Below are 20299 nucleotides of genomic sequence, written 5' to 3' on the forward strand. Positions count from 1 at the left end.
ATGTGGTGTGTTATTAGAAATCTTGCTTTATAGATGCTGATAATTAAGCTGAGCCCAAAGGTCACATCAATAAGAGTGTTCTCACAACTTATTCTGATTTCATTCTTTTTTTTTTGACGCGTTGTGCAGTGTGATTAGCATGTACTGGTGGTTTCTAAGTAGTTAAGATGGATAGAATAAGCATAGTTTGTTAAAATATAAATAAATGTAGTCAGTGAATAGCCAATCTCAACACTGATTGTGTACAACTCTACAGGATCTTGTTTCTCTGTGTAATTTCCACAACTATGATAATTTGAGACACTTTGCAAAAAAACTTGATCCTCGAAGAGAAGGTGGTGATCAAAGGGTAAGTGAAATCATTTCTTAAATTATTCTGTAATATTCTTTTAAGACAGAGAAGATGAGATTTGCCTACTTAATAAAACTTTAGTATGCTAGTGGTCTCCTGTCTTTGCCAATCACAAATGTAAACAACTTGTTGATATTTTTATACTGGATTACAAGTACATAAATATTAAATATTGTTTTACTATTAAATTGGAAGTAGTGATCTAAAGGGCAGGGGTCAGTTTTCTGCTATTTTATGTGAGATTATTAGAATTGATTCTATTTAAAGAAGACATATTACGTTCAGCAAGTCTAATTGAAAAGACTTGTCTTACTCTTAATATCTGTTAGTTACAGTTCTGAATTAAATCTTTAACCCCTGCCTAATATGTGAATGAGTATGGAAATGAACAAGGAATTCAGTACTAGTGAGAAACCTTATGAAGCCTCTTAACAGGTTTTTAAGCCATTGAAAACAACTTTTTTCTAGAATGAGCATTTACTAAAATTTTTATTATACTTATGAAATTCTGTGTAGTATATTGTTTGGCTTCATACTATTGTACATTTGTTTCTATTTTTAGAGTCACTGTTAGGAATCAGGACTTAGGTTTTTAGGTCTGTATAGTTTTGTGTTCTTTTTTTAAAAAGAGATCAAGAGACTTGTGGCAAATTTTAATTCATTTCCTTTGCATCCACATAAAAAATGTTTATAGTAAAATTACCTATTAGAATATAAAGCATTTATATGTAGAAAATAATTTTTACTACATACTGAATAAATTTGTTGATGCCAAATTAAATTTTTGTTAGTTTCAAAGTAGCTTCTGATCTGAGAATTATTCAAAAATCAACAGTTATGAAACTTTTCAAAGTGCAGACATAAGTAGCATGGAGCAAGATGTAAGGTGGTGGTGGGTGAAAATGTTAATGAATTTTAATAACATTCATTGAAAAATACCATTTTATAGCTTGGACCTTTCTTCACTCAAGTGCACTAATAAATTATATATGTTGCTTGAACAACTAGCATTCCTTTGGACCACTGGACTATGAAAGTCTCCAGCAAGAACTTGCTTTAAAAGAGACAGTATGGAAAAAAGTGTCACCTGAGTCAAATGAGGACATCTCTACAACTGTAGTATATAGAATGGAAAGTCTGGGAGAGAAAAGCTAAAGAAATGGGTTCTAGTTACAGAATGTTTCTTCATTTAACTTTTCAAACATCTTTAGCCTTTTTGCAAACTATAAATATTTATTTGAGTTTTTTGTGTTCTTAACCTTGGGTTCTGGAGCCATAAAGCTTTTTTTATTTTTTATTTTTTGCTTGTAATCTTTGTATAAAGATAGTAAATTTAAAAGTAGATTTCTTAGTCTTCAGATCACTTAATAAGTAAAGCATATTTGCTTTATTATTTGCAAAGAAAACAAGGAAAAATTTTAAAGTTTCTGATGTAATTAAAACTTTGCTTCTATAATCTATTGTCATTTTTTTAGTTTTAACCCACCACTTGAATTAGTAAATTTTATTTCATTCTGTTCCAGTTTTAAAACTGGTGAGATGTTGATAATGACAATAGAAAGTATTTCTATGCTAAATACAAACAATAGCCTTCTGAATCCAAATTTTCATTTAAAATAAATTTTAAACGTAGCTTCAGTTTGTATGTATCATTTGTAGTGATAAATTGACTTTAAATTCTTAAAAAAAATTCAGCAAAAATTTTACTAGATACATAAATACATTTTTTCTTTACAACTGCTATGTTCTGACAGAATTGCCATGTGCAGGAATGTTTTCAGTTACTGAAATATTCCAACCAAAGAATTTCCAATGTGAGATAATGACATTATTTCATTATTAAAAAGTTATAATGGTTAGTTACTCAGAAGGAGAGATAGTGTCTTAAATATGAATTTTATTTTCATATTATTCACATAACTTTTTCTGTTATATTTATGAGTGCAAATTTTTGGTTTTTAGCTTCTAGTAATTTTATTCTTAATTTCATAAATGCTACTAAATATTTCTTTTGTGATAGAAAAATTATATATCAAAGTTTGTTCTATTTGAACTCTTTTAAAGACTTAAGGCATTTTTTAATTTGGATGAACATAGTATACTACAAAAAAATACCTTTTAAATCTGAATTCTTTTGTTTAGTTATAAAAATGGAATATTGAGAATCAAAATTTGTTTTTAGGAGAACTATAGATTTCACATAACCTGATTTAAAATAATTATGCACAGGAATTTTAGTCTGTCTTGGCAAAGTGATTGTAAAGTTCTGTAAGACCTATTCACATTTCTCCCTTCTTCCATTTATTTACCTTCTGTGTTTTCCCCCTACACTTTGAAGTTCATTTATTTAGTTAAAATTCATATTTAAACTTGTAAATTTGTTGGGGATGATAGGGAATGTAAACTTGATGACCTATATATGGTAGGGAAAATTCTGTAAAATTAAAAAGATTTTACAGAAGAATTAGGTACTAGTGAAAAGGCAAGACACAGAAAACATGATCTTAAGTCTTAAAATTGAGCAGGGCACCTGTGGCTCATTCATATAATCCTGGCTACTCTGGAGGCTGAAATCTGAGGATTGTACTTTGAAGCCAGCCCAGACAGGAAAGTCCATGAGACTCTTCTCTAATTAACCACCAGAAAATCGTAAGTGGCACTGTGGCTCAACTGATAGAGTGCTAGCTTGAGTAAAAAAGCTCAGGGACAGGGCTGGGAAGGTGGCTCAGTGGTAGAGTGCTTGCCTTGCATACATGAGGCCCTGGGTTCCATTCCTTAGTACCACATAAGCAGGGAGAAGAAAAAAAACAAAAAAGAACAGAAGTCACGCTGTGGCTTAAGTGATAGAGCACTAGCCTTGAGCTGAAGAGCTGAGGGACATTTCCCAGGCCCAGAGGTCAGGCCCCACAACCGACAAAAAAAAAAAAAAAAAAAAAGCTCAGGGACAAGCCCCCAGGCCCTTAGTTCAAGCCCCACGACTGATCAGTTAAAAAACAAAGTCTTTAAGATTGGGAACTATAATATTAGGAAGACAATTTCTTTTGCAGAACTACTGGTCAAATCCCATTTGGAGTAACTTTAGCATTAAAGTTAAATTTTAAAATTTAAGTTTTAGATACAAAAAAAAATCAGGTTTTTACCAAGGATTTTGTGGTTATGTACATGCCTTTCAAGGACTTGCCATCCTATACCCACCTATAAACATCATTACTAAATTTCACTAAGGTTATTTGTGATTCAGGTAACTGAATTCCTTAGTTGGAAAAAAACATTTTTTTTTCATATTTTGTGCTCTAAATTTTAATCTGATGGTTTTACTTTATACAATGAAGATTAATTTTTATATTGTATGCATATTTTATAAATTTCAAAATTAGGTTAATTTATGGCACTCTTTCTTGTGCTGATAATGTGTAAATGCACATTTACAAATGAAGTAGGTTACCTAGGAGATTATTGTTAAGAAACATCTAGAAAAATTTCATAGAAGGTAAAAGTGGAAGAAAGAATATTGTGAATAGGCCTAAAAACTTAAATGAAATAGGAAAGTAAGTAAAGCTTTGCCAGTTTTAAAAGACATTTTATTCCTTCAGTATTCTTAATACTTTTCAAAATACTTCTTTGAAAAGTACCCAGTATTATTGGGTTTAATATTTCATGCCACTACTGATTCTTGATATTCAAGTATTTATTTACAGGATAGCGGTGTGTTTTTTTTTGTTGTTGTTTGTTTTCTTGTCTATCTTCTTTTTCCTTTTGGCATCGTTAACATTTTATTTGAAGTATATATTCCTAAAATATTTGTTTTAGAATAATTATTGTGCATTTTCTCTTAGCGTTTGAATTGAAGCATTTGTGTTGTTTAGCTTTCTTTCATTTGCTTTGTATATTTAAGAATGTACCTTTATTTTCCAGTTATGCCTACTTTTTGTATTGTACAATAAATTTATTTTAAGCTGATTTTATTGTTTTTTTTATAAAAACATTTTAAGTATACCTAACAATTGGAATTTTTACTTAAGAAGGAATTTTCCTTTGTGAAGGTATTAGTAGATGTTTACTGAAGCTATTGCAAAGTGAAACTAGAAATATTTACAAAGGCTTCATTTAATTTTTTTTCTTTAATACATTGTAGTGGTGAGGGGCTTTTTTGTTTTTGTTTTTTGGGGGGAGAAGGGAGGAACTTTCCTATTGGTTGTAGTAGAGTTTTTTCAATAAAAATGTATTCTCACTTTTTATTTTTCCATTTGATAAATATATTTAGAGTTTTTTCAATAAAAATGTATTCTCACTTTTTATTTTTCCATTTGATAAATATATTTATCTCTATTTGAAGGGTTGTTGTTTTTTTCCTGAGGAAGAGTATGATTGTTGTTCACTACGTTAATCATTTTATCTGTTGATCACAGATTAGAGAAAAACTATTGCAAAATCAGTAGTATTGCATAAGAATAAAATTGTTGTCCTCAATAGAAGTTAATATATATTGAGTGAAATGACTGTAATATAAGACATTCTACTTAAACAACTTTCTTGAAGCATTTAATTATCAGAAGGAAACTTCTGTACATTTCTACATGTTCAAATTATAGTCCAAATTACCAAGACTACATTTATTGTAGGTCAGGTACAGTTATTTACATTTCTCTATTTGATTTGGTACTCATTGCAGAGAAAAGTTCCCAAATATTTTATTGAAGTTTTAAAACTTAGTAAGGGGAAATACTTTTGTTTATATTTACTTGCATTATTAATATGTGGGGTTTTTTTCATACATTTATGACTAAATCTATCCATATTTTAGAAATGACGAGAAGCTCTGTGCACATAATATTTTTAATATAAATAGCATGTTGATCTACCGTATTTCTAAAAGAACTTACAAAAAACTTTCTTTCCTTAAGTTTATAAACTACGTTGTCCACATTCAAATTTACTGCAAAGATTAATAGGTCCTATGGTGGTTGTTCCTGTTCAGCTACAGCACTATCAGAGTAAGAAAGTAACTAACAAGATGGGGGGGAAATCCAGAAAAGGCAAAATGCAGGAACATCTAGTTTCAGGTGGACTTTGAATTTAAAGCACTGTCCAGTATATATTATAAAGGATTATATTAAATTTAAAATAATGTGCTTATCAGAATGAACAACTTACTTTATGTAATGGCTTTATGGGATGGTTCACTGTGTGCAATTTTAAATTTTAGGAAACCCATTACTCATTTGTGAGAACTTAATTTTTCTTCTGATACATGACCTTGAAAAATGTCAGAATACATTTTAAAAGGATTTATAAGTAGTTCATTTAACACTTGATTTTTTCTCTATTTCTTTTCTATCATTTTATATTAAATTCTATATGTGCATTATGTAATAAAACCAAAACCAGATACTGGACATGTAGAACAGTGGAATTTTAGTACCATCAATTATGGCCCATACAGATTTTCATTTAGCATGAACTTTATTCTCTCATATGGATTTCAAGAGCAGAATTATTTATGAACATACATTGAAGCTTATCCAAGTTGAATCATTTTTTTAAATTTCAAATTGTAATACAGTTTGTCACATTTGCTTCTTACCTTGCTTAGAAATGGAAGAAATTTAACTGAGTTGCTTAGAAATGTATGAAATTTAACTGAGGTTCTTTATTCCTCTTCCAACTCAATAGTTTATTAATGTGAATACTATAACATGCATGCATAAGTATTTGAATAAATTTAGAAAACTACTGTGAGGGCATCAAAGGAAGAACCTGTATAATATAAAACCAAGCTGCAAAACATGATGTTTCTTAGAATTCTTAACTTCTTAAGTAGTAATAGGAAAAATACTTTTTCAAAAGACTGATTATAAACTGTATTATAAACTGTAACTTTAGTCTCTGGATTTTTCTGTTTTGTGAAAAACATGATGAGGAGAAAATTAAAATTGGTTTTGTTTGATGGGTTATTTTGTAGATTGCATTTCTAATTAGTAATTGTTAAGTTTTGGCTAGCCGTAAATTTTAATATGCCAAGGGTCATGTATATAGTCGATTATTAGTAAAACTTGTATAATGGTTTCCTAATCCAATAACCTTTAATTAAAACATAGGATACTAATTAGCATTATTTTTAGGAGTATCTGTGATATATTTCTATAAATTATATCCAGTAGTAAATTAAAAAACACTTAATATTGGAAACTGTGATGAATGGCTTAAATTTTTCAAAAAGCTAGGTATGATCTTATTCTTTAAAAGCTCATTAGAGCATTTAAGGTATAGTTTAGTGGTAGAACAGGTATCTAGCACATGTGAGGTCCTGGGCTGAACGTTCCATATTGATGGAAAGAATGTAGCTCGTATTGAACTGGTACCAGTCACTTCTGGTAAATTGGCCAATAATAATTCTAAGTTAATTAACTTGAAATCTCATTCACTCATTCTGAAATAATTGATTAGAATTTTGTTGATAAGGTCTCAGTGGTAAAAGGCAATTTTGTATACTTTTTTAAATTATTTTTTGTGTATACTTTTAAGACAGAGTTTTAAATATGAAGCAATGATTTTTTTCTAGACACAGTATTAAAATAAGTCTTTGTTTCTCTATCATATCTCTGATTAAAAAGTTCTATTTGGGGCTGGGAAGGTGGCTCAGTGGTAGAGCGCTTGCCTTGCATGCCTGAGGCCCTGAGGCCCTGGGTTCGATTCCTCAGCACCACATAAGAAAAAAGCTGGAAGTGGCACTGTGGCTCAAGTGGTAGAGTGCTAGCCTTGAGCTGAAGAGCTGAGGGACAGCACCCAGGCCCAGAGTTCAGGCCCAACGACCAGACCAAAAAAAAAAAAAAGTTCTATTTGGAAGGTTAACCTTTGGAGGAAAATTATTACTCTAAAATAGTGTTTGAATTTCTGTTTTCACACTTCTGGTAATTTTTCTGGTAAAATAGTGTTCAAATTTCTGTTTTCACACTTCTGGTAATGTTCAATTCCCTGCAGTTTGAGTACAGTTACACCTGAACCCTGAGTTATAATTAAATTTGTACCCTGTAAAGAGCCTGAGAGTTTCTTTTATTTTGTTGCAACATAGTACAAACTTTGTAGATTTTTAATATACTTTCCTTCACTGGAATCTTGTATTTCCTTTTTTAAAATCATAAAATTGAGCCTGAGAATAACTTTTAAGGGTTAACTGGTATAAACTCTATCCCCCTTTTGCAGGTTTCTTATCACCTTGTTTTCTCTATTAGCATATTTTCCAGTTCTTTATTCTGCTTTCTTTATGGGGTTAGCCTGTTGGACAACTTAATTTTGTTCTAGAAGTGTAATTGGCAGTGGTTAATAATAACTGTAAGTTACTTGGCAGATTGTTGATTGTACCAACAGCATTTATAAAGTAACTTAATAGTATTTTCTGCTAAGAGTCATAATGATGCAGCTAATAAAGGCTGGTAATGCTAGAAGAGGATGCTATAAATATACAGTAGTTCTAAAAATAAACATTACTCTAGTACCTTTTAATGAAAGTAAGTGTAGCAGAAATGTGACTCTAAAAATAAATGTTGCACCACTGGCTTTTAAAAAATTGCTTTGGAGTTAGATTAAATATATAAATAAAAAACTATTCAAGTTTTAACCAATTATTCACTAGATAAAAATTCTTCATGTAGGTTTACTTGGGCAGGTATAATAGCTAACTAGTTCCCCTCATTTTTTTTATACTTTTGGAATTGTGAGTGGCCTCACAATGAAGTTCCTAATTTATCCTTTATGTGATACATTGTCTTTGGTATTAAACTATATTTCACGTTCAGATTTTATTTATAGAGGAAAATACATTGTGGTTTTGAAATACATTAATCTTTCAAACCTTTATTAGCTTGTAAAATGTTAAGACTAAGTCTGAAATGTTCCTTGTAGGAGTTGTAGCTTATTGGTAGATTGTGTGCTTAGCATATGTGGGAGCCTATGTTCAATCTCCTGCACTAGGAAGAAAAAATAGTATAGGTTTCTTAATTCTTAAAATTTAAACTGCCTCATTAGCTCATCTCTATACATTTATAAAAGCAAGAACCTGGACTTTTAAGAGAATTGTTGTTAATTAATATAAATTCTGTGTGCCTCATTCACATTAAAAGAATGACATTGAGATAATTAGCATCAATTAATGATTATTCACATTTGAGCCATTTCATTGTAAAATCCAAATTAATTATTGATACTCAGTCTCTTGTTAAGCTTCTCTTTAGTCCTAGATTAGAATTAAATTTTCATTATTTCAAATATACATCCACAGTTTATCACCAATAGAGTAAGGCACAAAGAATCTTGTAGGAACAGTATAAAATGTAATCTTTAACTCTTGACCTTCTTCCATTAAATATAGGTATATGTTATTGAACTTCACCGAAGGGCTATTGTTGTGTTCTTTTTCCTAGATACTCAAATTTGAACATCTTAATTGAAAATTTAAAAATATATTGTACTTTTTTTCCTCTGTATCATTTTTGGCTGAATATAATTCTGATAATTTCTCATGAATTTTCATTTCTGTACTTTAGTGTTTCTCACAAGTTTATTTTCACATCTTTTTAGTAGCTTTTCCATTTGCCATTTCAGTTTTATTTTCCTCAAAAGCTCTTTTGTTTTTGTTTTTGCTGATCCTGGGGCTTGAGCCCAAGGCCTGGGCACTATACTTGAGCTTTTTTCCTCAAGTTTAGTGATCTACCAGTTGAACCACAATTCCACTTCCAGCTTTTTGGTGGGTAATTGGAGCTGAGAGCTTCATGGACTTTCTCACCTGAACTGGCTGGCTTCAAACTGTGATCTCAGATCTCAGCCTCCTGAATAGGTAGGATTACAGTGTGAGCCATGGGCACCTGGCTAAAAAACGTTTTCTCAGAAGTATACCTGAATGTCAGGCGCTGGTGGCTCACAACTGTAACCCTAGCTACTCAGGAGGCTGAGATCTGAGTATTGCAGTTTGAAGCCCAAGAAGGAAGTCAGTGAGTCTCTCATCTCCAGTTAACCACCAAAAAAGCCAGAAGCAGAGCTGTGGCTTAAGTGGCAAAGTGCTAGCCATGAGCACAAAAGCTAAAGGACAAGGCCCAGGCTTGGAGTTCAAGCCCAGAACCTGGACATGTACATGTGTCCCCACACACACACACACACACACACACACACACACACACACACACACACACACACACATAAAATGTAAAAGTTCCAACTTTTTCCTTCAATATAATATAGCTTGTTCTTTATTATTTTAAAATATTGGGTGCATGTATGTTTGGTCAATGTATGCACATAATTTATTATTTAAATAAATTAATAAGATAATATTGAGATGATCATTTCAACTGATGAATAAACATTTTCTACCTGGTGAAATTTCATTGATATCTTGATGAAATTACAGGAGAAATAATTTTGTTAAAATTTTGTGGTTGCTAATATTGTGCTAAATAACTCATTAATCATACCAAGATTTCTGCCTTTTGTCCTTTTAGCTTTAGAGAATGGTTTAAAGAGGAAGTTAATCTTAAATTTATACTTAACTTGTTTGTGAAATTTTTCACCTAAAACGTGACAGTAGAGAATGTAATGTTTTTCTTCATCTGGAAAACAACAAAGAAAAACTAGTTTCTTGTGTGATTTTTTACCTAAGTAAAAAAAAATCTTGGAGCTGGGTGCCGGTGGCTCACGCCTGTAATCCTAGCTACTCTGGAGGCTGAGATCTGAGGATCATGGTTCAAAGCCAGCCTAGGCATAAAAGTCCTTGAGGCTCTGATCTCCAATAAACCACTAGAAACCCGGAAATGGTGCTGTGGCTCAAGAGGTAGAGTGCTCACCTTGAGCTGAAGAGCTGAGGGACAGCACCCAGGCCAGAGTTCAAGCCCCACGACCAACAAAAAAAAAACAAAACAAAAATCATGGGAAGTTTTAATTTCATTTGTTTAATTTTATGAAATAGGGTCTTCCTATCAAGTCTATCCTAGAATTTTTCAGTGTAGCTCGAACTGGCCTCAAACTCTTGGTATCCCTACTTTGACCTCTGGATTGCTGTGATAATAGGTGTATACCACCACCATGCCAAACTGAAAAGATTTAATTTTTACTCACTTTCTGTTTTGCAGTTTTATTTTACATCCACCATATGTGTCTACCACAGAATCAATACTGTTGTTTATTTGATACCCCTTACACGTTGGACTTTGTTCATATAATTATCCACTTATCATTTGTTAGTATAGTTGTATTATATTTGAGGGCTGTGAATAGAGGGGTGCTGTTCTGTGCAGATTATATTTCCTAGTATTTGCTTTGCAGAAGTCTTACTGGGTACTATGGAAGATAAAGTCTTATATTTAAAAAATTTAGGATCTTCAAAAGTTTTTGCACAAGAAAAGAAACTAAAATTAGCTTCATGAGAAGATAGTGTTTATTATGACATCTTTTTTTTTTTTTTTTTTGTCGGTCGTGGGGCTTGAACTCTGGGCCTGGGCGTTGTCCCTTAGCTCTTCAGCTCAAGGCGAGCGCTCTACCACTTGAGCTACAGCGCCACTTCCTATGACATCTATTATCATGAAGCCTTAACCACAGGTTTGAAATAACCATGTATACACAAAATTGGAAGCAATTTAAAATGAAAAAACAACCCACATGCCATCCATTCCAATTGCTTGTGCCAAAGACCTTGGAACTCTGGAGTTCCTCTATCAGACTTTTATCACAGGAAGCTTAGCAATATGCAGACATGAGTTAATTGCAGTGTTCCTCTTCAAAGGTATGGGCCAAACCTAGTAAGCCCAGGGTTGCTCTGACAATATATGTGGCTAACCTGGAAGAAACAGTTTTTTCCTTTGCTTCTTTAGCAATTTTGGTCAACCATAGCAACAAGGCTATACCACCAGCAGAGACCCAGTAACACAAAAATTTGGATAGCATGGTTTCTAGTATAGTTGTATTAACTACATACTATGGGGTCACCAGGGTAAAACAGGTTTTGAGAATTCCCTTAGTATTCAAAAACTGATATAGATAGGAGGCATTTATGTAGGTTGTGATAGGTTGTGTAAGTTCCCGAAAGTCACACAGCTTTCAGGATATACATCTATTGACAGTGACCGTGCTTTTTACCATTGTAAAATTCAATGAACAATTTCATGTATTGAGAAAATCAGGAAACTCATGGGCAAGAATTTAGGGAAATTCCATATTAACTTCATTCTATGATAAGCTTATTTTTCATTATATGCTATGACATTAATAGCTGCATGTCTGTATTCCTTATAGAAAAAGAAATTTCTATCTCAAAAGACTTTATGGGGCTTCTGTGATGGGAAGCATGGGGAATTTTCAGCAGACAGGATCACTTATGAAAGGGTCAGATTTATGTTCTAAGTTATCTAGGTAGGAAATTAAATGTATTGATTATAAATCCTACTAATAAAACGATTCTTTAACTGTATTATAGATGTGCTTTTTTATTACTTACAAAAGTTTGTATATATGTAGGTATGTACTCCTGTTTGAACTCAAGGCTTTCCATTTGCTAGGCATGTACTCTGCCTCTTCAGCCACATCTCCAGCCCTCTTATTATGTATTCTTGCAGCACTATGAATTTGTTAATATGTTAGCACTGAATGTCAATCTTTACTTTAACCCTTAAAAATTATTGTAGAAGCCAGGCGCCGGTGGCTCACGATTGTAGTCCTAGCTACTCAGGGGCTGAGATCTGAGGATTGCATTTCACAGCCAGCCCAGCAAGAAAGTCCTCCAATTAACCACTAGAAAACCAGAAGTGGCACTGTGGCTCAAAGTGGTAGAGCACTAACTGAAGAGCTCAGGCATAGTGCTCAGACCCAGAGTTCAAGCCCCACAACCGACCAAAAAAAAAAATTGTAGAAAATGTGTTTTAAAGTCCTTTTGTTTGTTTCCTCTAAACTTTTTACCAGTTTAACTTATTTTAAAAAATCTTCATTGGCCCTGATCCCTTAGAGATTTTCGTTTTCATAAAGCTCATGGATTATAGTCTGGAAGTTTATTATCCAAGAATGAATTTACCTTTTTAAGTCACAAAACTGGAATGATGAAAATTATTTTTAACTCATCTAGAGCCATTGCCAGTTGGTCCTTATATGTGTCTTGTTTTGACTTCAAAGATAAATATTAGCAAAATCATATATATATGCCATATATACTGAGTTGTTTAAAAAAAAACAGTTCTGCTGTTAAAGCATATTTTAAATATAACTTGTATCTGTCTCATCCCTTTCATTCTGCCAGTCTGATCATTACTAATGTTACCACTCTAAATTACTGTAACCTTTTTATAATGTTGCCTCTTTCATAAATATGGTATGATACAAGAGTGACCAGATAGTTCATACTTCTTGTGAAGTTTCTGTCCTACTGTGCAATTGTTTTTTTTTTTAAGAAGTGACTAAAAGCCAGGAATCTTTAGGTTTCCAGGTTTCCACTTGAATTTCTCTCTTTTGATTACAAACCAACTTATCCTGTAGTAAAAATTGTCTTTCTTTTAAGATGTTTCCTCTTGTTTATTTATAGTGTACAGATGTCTCCAACTAATGTACAGTAGTAGATCCTTCTGAATACAGGATAAATACATAACTAAAATTATTTCATTTTCTACCAAGAAAGGACCAAATTATGTATAGGGGGGAGGTATCTCTAGCTTTTGCTTAAATAGCACACACAGTACTTTAATTTAGAATAGTTCATATCTTTATAAATTAACCTTAGCATTTTACCTGTGCATTATTGGTTCACTGATCCATTCTTCTGCTCAGTATTTATTTCTTGCCTGTCATGTATCAGAAACTGTTAGAATTTATATTGGCAGTGGTAAATGAAACAAGTATGATACAGTCTTAAAGGAGATACAGGAATAGAATAATTCAGAAAATAATTTAAATGCTATGCCTTACTTTAAAATTAGATCTAGCTTATTTTAATGCATCAAGGAAGTGAGTTACAAAATAATATATTCCTAATGCCATTTTTTATACTTCTACAAAAGGCTTCATAAAACTCAAAAGAATGTAGTTACAAGTATAAGAACATGAAAGCAAGTCTTAGTAATCTTTTGAGGAGAGAGATGGATGTAGGGGAAATAGCTTGTTAGGTCTTTATTGTTTTGACTCTGTGTTATGTGTATGCATGTGCCTGTGCCCATGTATGCATACCTGGGGCTTGACCTCAGGGCCTGGACACTGTCCCAAAGCTCTTTCTTCACTTCCAGTTTTTAATGGTTAATTGGAGATAAGAATCTCACAGACTTTCCTGCCTAGGCTGGCTTCGAACTGTAATTCTCAAATAGCCTTCTGAGTAGCTGGGATTACAGGCACATGCTACATGTGCCTGGGCAACTACATGATAATAAGTGTTAGAAAAAGAGTGCAGAGAGGTTACAATAAGACCTCATCTTGTCAGAGTGGATAGGTATTGGGTTTTTCCCCCCTACAAGGTATTCACAGTTTTGAAAAAGGAAAGGTCGAGTAGGATAGATGGGATAGTCTGGCTTGAATGAAGGTCCCAGAGCAAAGGAGTTTAGCATATTCAGATGGTAAAATAAAGCAGGTATTTTGAAAGAATGAGTGAGGTGAAGTGACTGGAAGATTGACCCCTGATTAGAGAGAAAACCATATGGGCTTTCTCATATAGTAATGTGTGTCTGGATTGGCAGAATGCCTTATTCTTAAAATGAGCTTTCTGGGGACCCAATTCAATTTTGATGAAAGAATGTGGATTTTCAATGTGCACTCCAGATGTCTCTGCCAAAAATAGTTCTGGATACAGTTTGGGGAAGCATTTATGAAGAGTCTCATGCATATTTTTTGTAGTAAGTAGACTATGGAGTTAGAAGTTGAAGTAACAGACTTGAGGTGTCATGTGAAGAATATCGAGAGATGTGGATGGAGATAGATACAGAATAGGATTATAGATAGAATTTGAGTAAAAATTAAGGATATTCAACTATACATGGGTCACTTGGTTGAATAACAGTGATTTTATACAAGAGTTATCTTTCCAATATAACAATCTAGGGTTACACAGTAAAGTTCTAGTGGCAACAATCAGTAAGATAAACTTCTGCCAGCCTTACTGGTGGAGTATGTTGCCTCAGCCCTCATGTCTGAGTCCTTATGGTTGCAAGCTGGCTGTTGGACCTTTTACCTCACCCGAATGGCAAAAATGGAATAAGAAGAAGAAAGGATTGTACCTGAATTAGGAATAAGGTTTTGCAGAAGCCTACCCGAGACTGGCCAGACTTACTGCAATGGATTTTTGTTTGTTTTGTTTTTTAATTTGGGTATAATACTACCCCTAAAAGATACTCCATTTTGATGGAAGGGATGAGGCAGATAATGGGGAATTAGCAGTATATAAAAGCCAGCTTCATTGTGAGATTCCTAAATTAGTAGTACACTGTTTGCTCAGTGATGTTGAGTAAGCAGCTGATGTAGCCCCAAAATTTGGAGAATGGTGTAAGCTGGATTTTCAGTTTTGTGGTCATAACAGGGAGTATTTGTAGCTGTAGTGGTGAGCAGTAGTGCTCCAGGAGAAAGAAAAGTGGGCTCAAAATGGAACCCTAAGGAAGTCCCATTTTAAAAGTAGGATAGAGTAGAAGAGGCTTCCACGAGGGAAAAGAACCTTAGAAAGCAGAAAATCCAGGATAGCATAATATCAGGAGTCAAGGAAGGATTATTTCAAGGAACTTTGAACTATACCAAATAGAGATTGACATAGGAACTTTCTGTTTACATGATACTCTTTTTCCTTTTGATGTTAAAATACTACCTTATGGGGCTAGGAAGGTGGCTCAGTGGTAGAGTGCTTGCCTCGCATGCATGAGGCCCTGGATTCCATTCCTCAGCACCATATAAACAGAAGCGGGAAGTGGCGCTGTGGCTCAAGTGGTAGAGTGCTAGCCTTGAGCTGAAGAGCTGAGGGACAACACCCAGGCCTAGAGTTCAAGCCCCTTGACTAGAAAAAAAAATACTACCTTATTTTTTTGAATGGTAATAACAGGTAGTAATTTTTATTGTTTGGTAATGTCTTGCCTCCAGTTGTCAAAAATACAGCATTTGCAAAGGTCAGGGAAGTATTGAGTGTGAGTAGAAAAGACTCAGTAAAGAATGATCTTGAAATAGACATGAGAGAGGGACAATGATCAATGAAGTGAGGTCTGTCGAAAATGATGTAGCACTCAGCATAAGTGGGGGATTAGCTTGGTTGAGGGAAGTATACTTCCAAAAACGACAAGGAGAAGCAGAAAGGTATATTTGCAGACATGGTTGGCGTGAGAGAGTACCACTTCCTCAGCTTTTATTATCCTGAAGAGTATGAGGAAGGCTGTATGCTCATCCTCATGAATTAAGAGATTTTAAATGGACTGTGAGGCTTCAGAGCATAGAAAAGGTGTAGGACATGTGTTTTCTTGTGAAGTTGAAGAGAACTGAAGGACCTGACAGTATCTCAGAAGACTGCTGAGTTTGTCAGCCAGGATTTTCTAGCAGCTATGGCAATCCTGTTGTTTCTCCCTTCAATGTCTTAATGACTGCATCCTGAATTTGGCTTAAGGCAGATAGATTCCCGCTACAAAAGATCCAGAGGCAAGAGATTTTTAGGGCACTTGCCAGACTGTAGTTGGAATAATTATAGAAAATTTGGGTCCGGGGCTGGGAAGGTGGCTCAGTGGTAGAGCTCTTGCCTTGCATGCTCAAGGCCCTGGGTTCGATTCCTCAGCACCACATAAGCAGAAAAAAAAAGCCGGAAGTGGTGCTGTGGCTCAAGTGGTAGAGTGCTAGCCTTGAGCTGAAGAGCTGAGGGCCAGTGCCCAGGCCCAGAGTTCAGGCCCCATGACCGGACCCCCCCCCCCAAAAAAAAAAGAAAACTTGGGTCCATATGTCTTTCGCCATTGTAGCAATGTCCAGGGCATGCTAAAAAATATAGATCTTTAAGCTGGATTTTTTTTCCATTTTTGAATTGATTTCACACACAACATAAGTCAGTAGATCTATTCTACACAGGAACCTGAATAATGCCATCCTTCATATAACAATGGTACTGGCTTTACACAGGGAAATTGGAAGAGTAAAAAAGAAAAGAGAAATGATTTTAAAATATGCATATTAATGAATTAAGCTGAATAGCAGTGGTTCGTGAATACCAGCTACTCAGGAACCCTGAGCATTTTAATTTTTTAAAAAAATGTGTTATTATTATAAAGGTGATTAAAAAAAAAAAGAGGTAACCCCTTTACCTTACATAAGTCAGGTAAAAAGTGTGTTTCTTTTTGGACAATGCCAGTCACCTCTTTGCTTGCTCTCTCCTTCCACGTACACTGAATTATTTTTTTTAATATTTACTTAAAACTTAAAAAAACTTTTTTCAATATAAACCTATAGGAAGTTCCAAAAAATTACAGAACTCTACATACCCTTAACGAAGATAGTAACAATATAATACTTAGTAAATTACAGAATTATAAAGCCTATACAGTCATAGCACAGGTATAGATTCACATCCTCAACACTACAATCAAGATCCCATCAGCACAAATGAACTTTACACTGAATTATTTATTCACAATTCTGCCATACATATCACTGCTAATACTGCTTTGAAATAGAGACTCATATCTTAGGGACCTTGTTTGAGCTTTTTTTTATTTGCCGGTTATGGGGCTTGAACTCTGGGCTTGGGCACTGTCCCTCAGCTCTTCAGCTGAAGGCTAGCACTCTATCACTTGAGGAACAGTGCCACTTCTGGCTTTTTCTGTTCATGTGGTGCTGATGAATGGAACCCAGGGCCTCATGCATGCGAGGCAAGCACTCTACTACTGAGCCACCACTGCACTTATTTTTAATTTACACAAGATTGAGCTTTTTAGAATCTTAATCCATTTGAAGGAATACAAGTATCTTATGACCAATTCTCTTCACATCTTCCTGCTTTTTAGGTTCCTTGGAGGTCTAATATACTGTTGTTTCAGTTGTAATAAAAATTGTAAGCAAACATACCTGTCATTCCATAATTATGACTATATCTATGAACACCTAAGTGTGATATTAACTAATCTTCATGAAGTTTACAAGTATTTCTGTAAGAGAGAAAGAAGACCATTTAAGAGTAAATGGGAATATTGTTTTTGTTTTTATTTTCATTGTAAATGTGATGTACAGAGGGGTTACAGTTACATTGGTCAAGTAATAGTACATTCCTTTTTGAACAATGTCACCTCTTCCCTGATTTTCTCCCAATTTTTTCCTCTTTAACCTCCTCCCCCAAAGTTGTATGGTTCATTTTCAACATAGTGTCTAGTATCACTGCTGAATTACTTCACCCTTTGTCCCACTACTTTTTTTTTCTTTTTCTTTATTTTTATTTATTTATTTATTTTATTTTATTTTTGCCAGTCCTAGGTCTTGAACTCAAGGCCTGGGCATTGTTCCTGAGCTTCTTTTTTTTTTTTTTTTTTTTTTTTGTCGGTCGTGGGGCTTGAACTCTGGGCCTGGACGCTGTCCCTCAGCTCTTCAGCTCAAGGCGAGCGCTCTACCACTTGAGCTACAGCGCCACTTCCGGTTTTCTGGTGGTTTATTGGAGATAGGAGTCTCACGGTCTTTCCTGCCCGGGCTGGCTTTGAACCGCGATCCTCAGATCTCAGCCTCCTGAGTAGCTAGGATTACAGGCGTGAGCCACCAGCGCCCGGCCTCCTGAGCTTCTTTTGCTCAAAGCTAGCACTTTACCACTTGAGGCACAGTGCCACTTCTGGCTTTTTCTGTTCATGTGGTACTGAGGAATTGAACCCAGGGCCTCATGCATGTACTCTACCACTAAGCCACATTCCAAGCCCTGTCCCACTATTTCCTCCTCCCCTCCCCAGATAAACTTACATATAAGACAAAAAGTACAGAAATAAGAAACAGCAAGTGAAGGGGAAAAACAAAACAAAAATCGAACAAAACAAAATCACAAAAAGTAAACCTCTTGTTCCATTTCTTGGACTTCAATAAACATCATTTTATATGTTCATAAGCAAATAGCTACTGAGCTTTTGTGATCCTTTCCTAAGAATATTCTTCTTTGGTCTCACTGTGTGAATGTTTAGAGTCCTGTTTATCATATCCAAGTATAACCCATCTTTTACCATCCATTGTACTTACAAATTTAAAGGCACATTCTAATTACTACAAATGAGGGAAAACATGCAACCTCTGTTTCATTGGGTCTGGTTTACTTTGCTTAATATAGTTTTTCCAAGTCTTAACATTTCCTTATAAATGAAGCAATATCATTCTTTCTGATAGAAGCTTAGAATTCCAAAGTGTATCTATGTGTGTGTGTGTGTGTGTGTGTGTGTGTGTGTGTGTGTGTGTGTGTGTGTGTGTATACACCACATTTTCTTTGATCTATTCATCCACTGAGGGGCATCTGAGTTTATTCTATATATTGAGTATGGTAAATAAACAGTGCTGCAAGCCAGCCACCAGTGGCTCATGCGTGTAATCCTAGCTACTCAGGAGGCTCTATGAAACTCTTATCTCCAATAAACCACCAGAAAACCAGAAGTGGCTCTGTAGCTCAAGTGGTAGAGCACTAGCCTTGAGCTGAAGAGCTGAGGGACAGCGCTCAGGCCCAGAGTTCAAGGCCCATGACCGACAAAAATAAATAAATAAAAAATAAACAGTGCTGCAATGAACATGGTTGTGCTGGTAACTTTAGTGTGGCCTCTTTGTGGTCAATTGGATAAATGCCTAGGAGTGGAATTGCTGGGTCACAGGGAGACTCAATGCTTAGTCTTTTGTGGAACCTTCATACTGCCTTCTAGGATGGTTGAACAAGTTTACATTCCCACCAACAGTGTAGTAGAGGGAACACTGATTGTTGTCAGAGAAATGTGTATACTCCTAGGCTTACCACATGAAAAATACAGTTTTATCCTTCAGAGGAATCGCTGCCTTTGCCTTTGCTTATTTCTATTTTCCTTCTGTGTGCTACTTCCCAATTAGGAATGCTGATTTTTAGGCTATACAAAGATATATTGTTAGCTGGTTTCATAATCTGGTATAAAAAGAGGAATGCTTTTGAGTCCACTGGTATCCTTTTAGACCATTCATTGGCATTTACTGGAATAATATGAGTCACTGAGATAACAAGGTGTTTAGTTGTTGCCAATGCTGTAACAAGCATGTTTGGTTTTATTTACCTTAATCTAAAACATTTCATACTTACAAGAATAAAGATACGATCTTTAACAGTTTTCCATTTGTTGTTCATAGTTTTGTATCAAACTGAATTTATTCTTTTATTTTCTCCATAAAATGCTTTGCTGTCACCTCACTATAAAACTAGCCCCTCTGATTTCCCTGTAAATTGTTTCTTAGATAATCTTTTCTGATTTCCTATCATAACAAATTTTTGTCTTGGTATAGTATTATTAAGGAAATTCCAGTTGCTAGGAACTCTCTTGGCCCAATAGATAGGCAGTGGTTGTGAGCGCTGGCCCTGGTGTCAGACAGCCTTTTCTGTCACTTGCCAGCTCTGATAACCTGACCAAGTTATTTAAACCAGCCTTCTGTTTTCCATCCTCTGAATAAAAACAATAATAACAATACTTAAGCACTTAGCTCAACCAAAGGAGAGGACATTCTTCACATTAGCTGTTCTGTTATAAATAACATGTAGTTGGTGTTTGTCTTCGTGAACAGAGTTTCTGTGATCACATGTCTTAGCTTACAACTAAGTAAAAAGTATTTTTAATGAGTTACTCATTGAGAAAATTTGAAAATGGCTGCTTGCGATTTTATTAGTTAAATCCAAAGCAAGCAGCACTGTTTGGAGCTGCCATTTTGAGTTTTGTTTTTAAGTGACATTACTAGAAAATAGAATAAAATTTGTTTTGATTCTCCTACACGATTACCATATGACAAATT

General features: G+C 34.4%; 1 protein-coding gene across 3 annotated transcripts in view; it reads left to right on the top strand.

Annotated features, from left to right (window-relative positions):
- The window catches only part of Gls (glutaminase), a 78182-nt gene that overhangs the window by 44198 nt on the left and 13685 nt on the right, over positions 1-20299 (top strand). Inside the window, exons 14-15 of one of the 3 annotated variants that reach the window (XM_069995674.1) lie at positions 257-349; positions 1361-4824. In XM_069995674.1, coding sequence (XP_069851775.1) covers positions 257-349; positions 1361-1507 — 240 coding nt within the window. In that variant the 3' untranslated portion in view covers positions 1508-4824. Of the gene's footprint in view, positions 1-256; positions 350-1301; positions 4825-20299 lie in introns of those variants that run through there. The other 2 variants (XM_069995675.1, XM_069995673.1) reach the window with 2 other exon arrangements.

The sequence above is a fragment of the Dipodomys merriami genome, unplaced genomic scaffold, assembly GCF_024711535.1.
Source record: "Dipodomys merriami isolate MVZ:Mamm:240054 unplaced genomic scaffold, mDipMer1.0.p SCAF_49, whole genome shotgun sequence".
Taxonomy (NCBI): Eukaryota; Metazoa; Chordata; class Mammalia; order Rodentia; family Heteromyidae; genus Dipodomys; species Dipodomys merriami.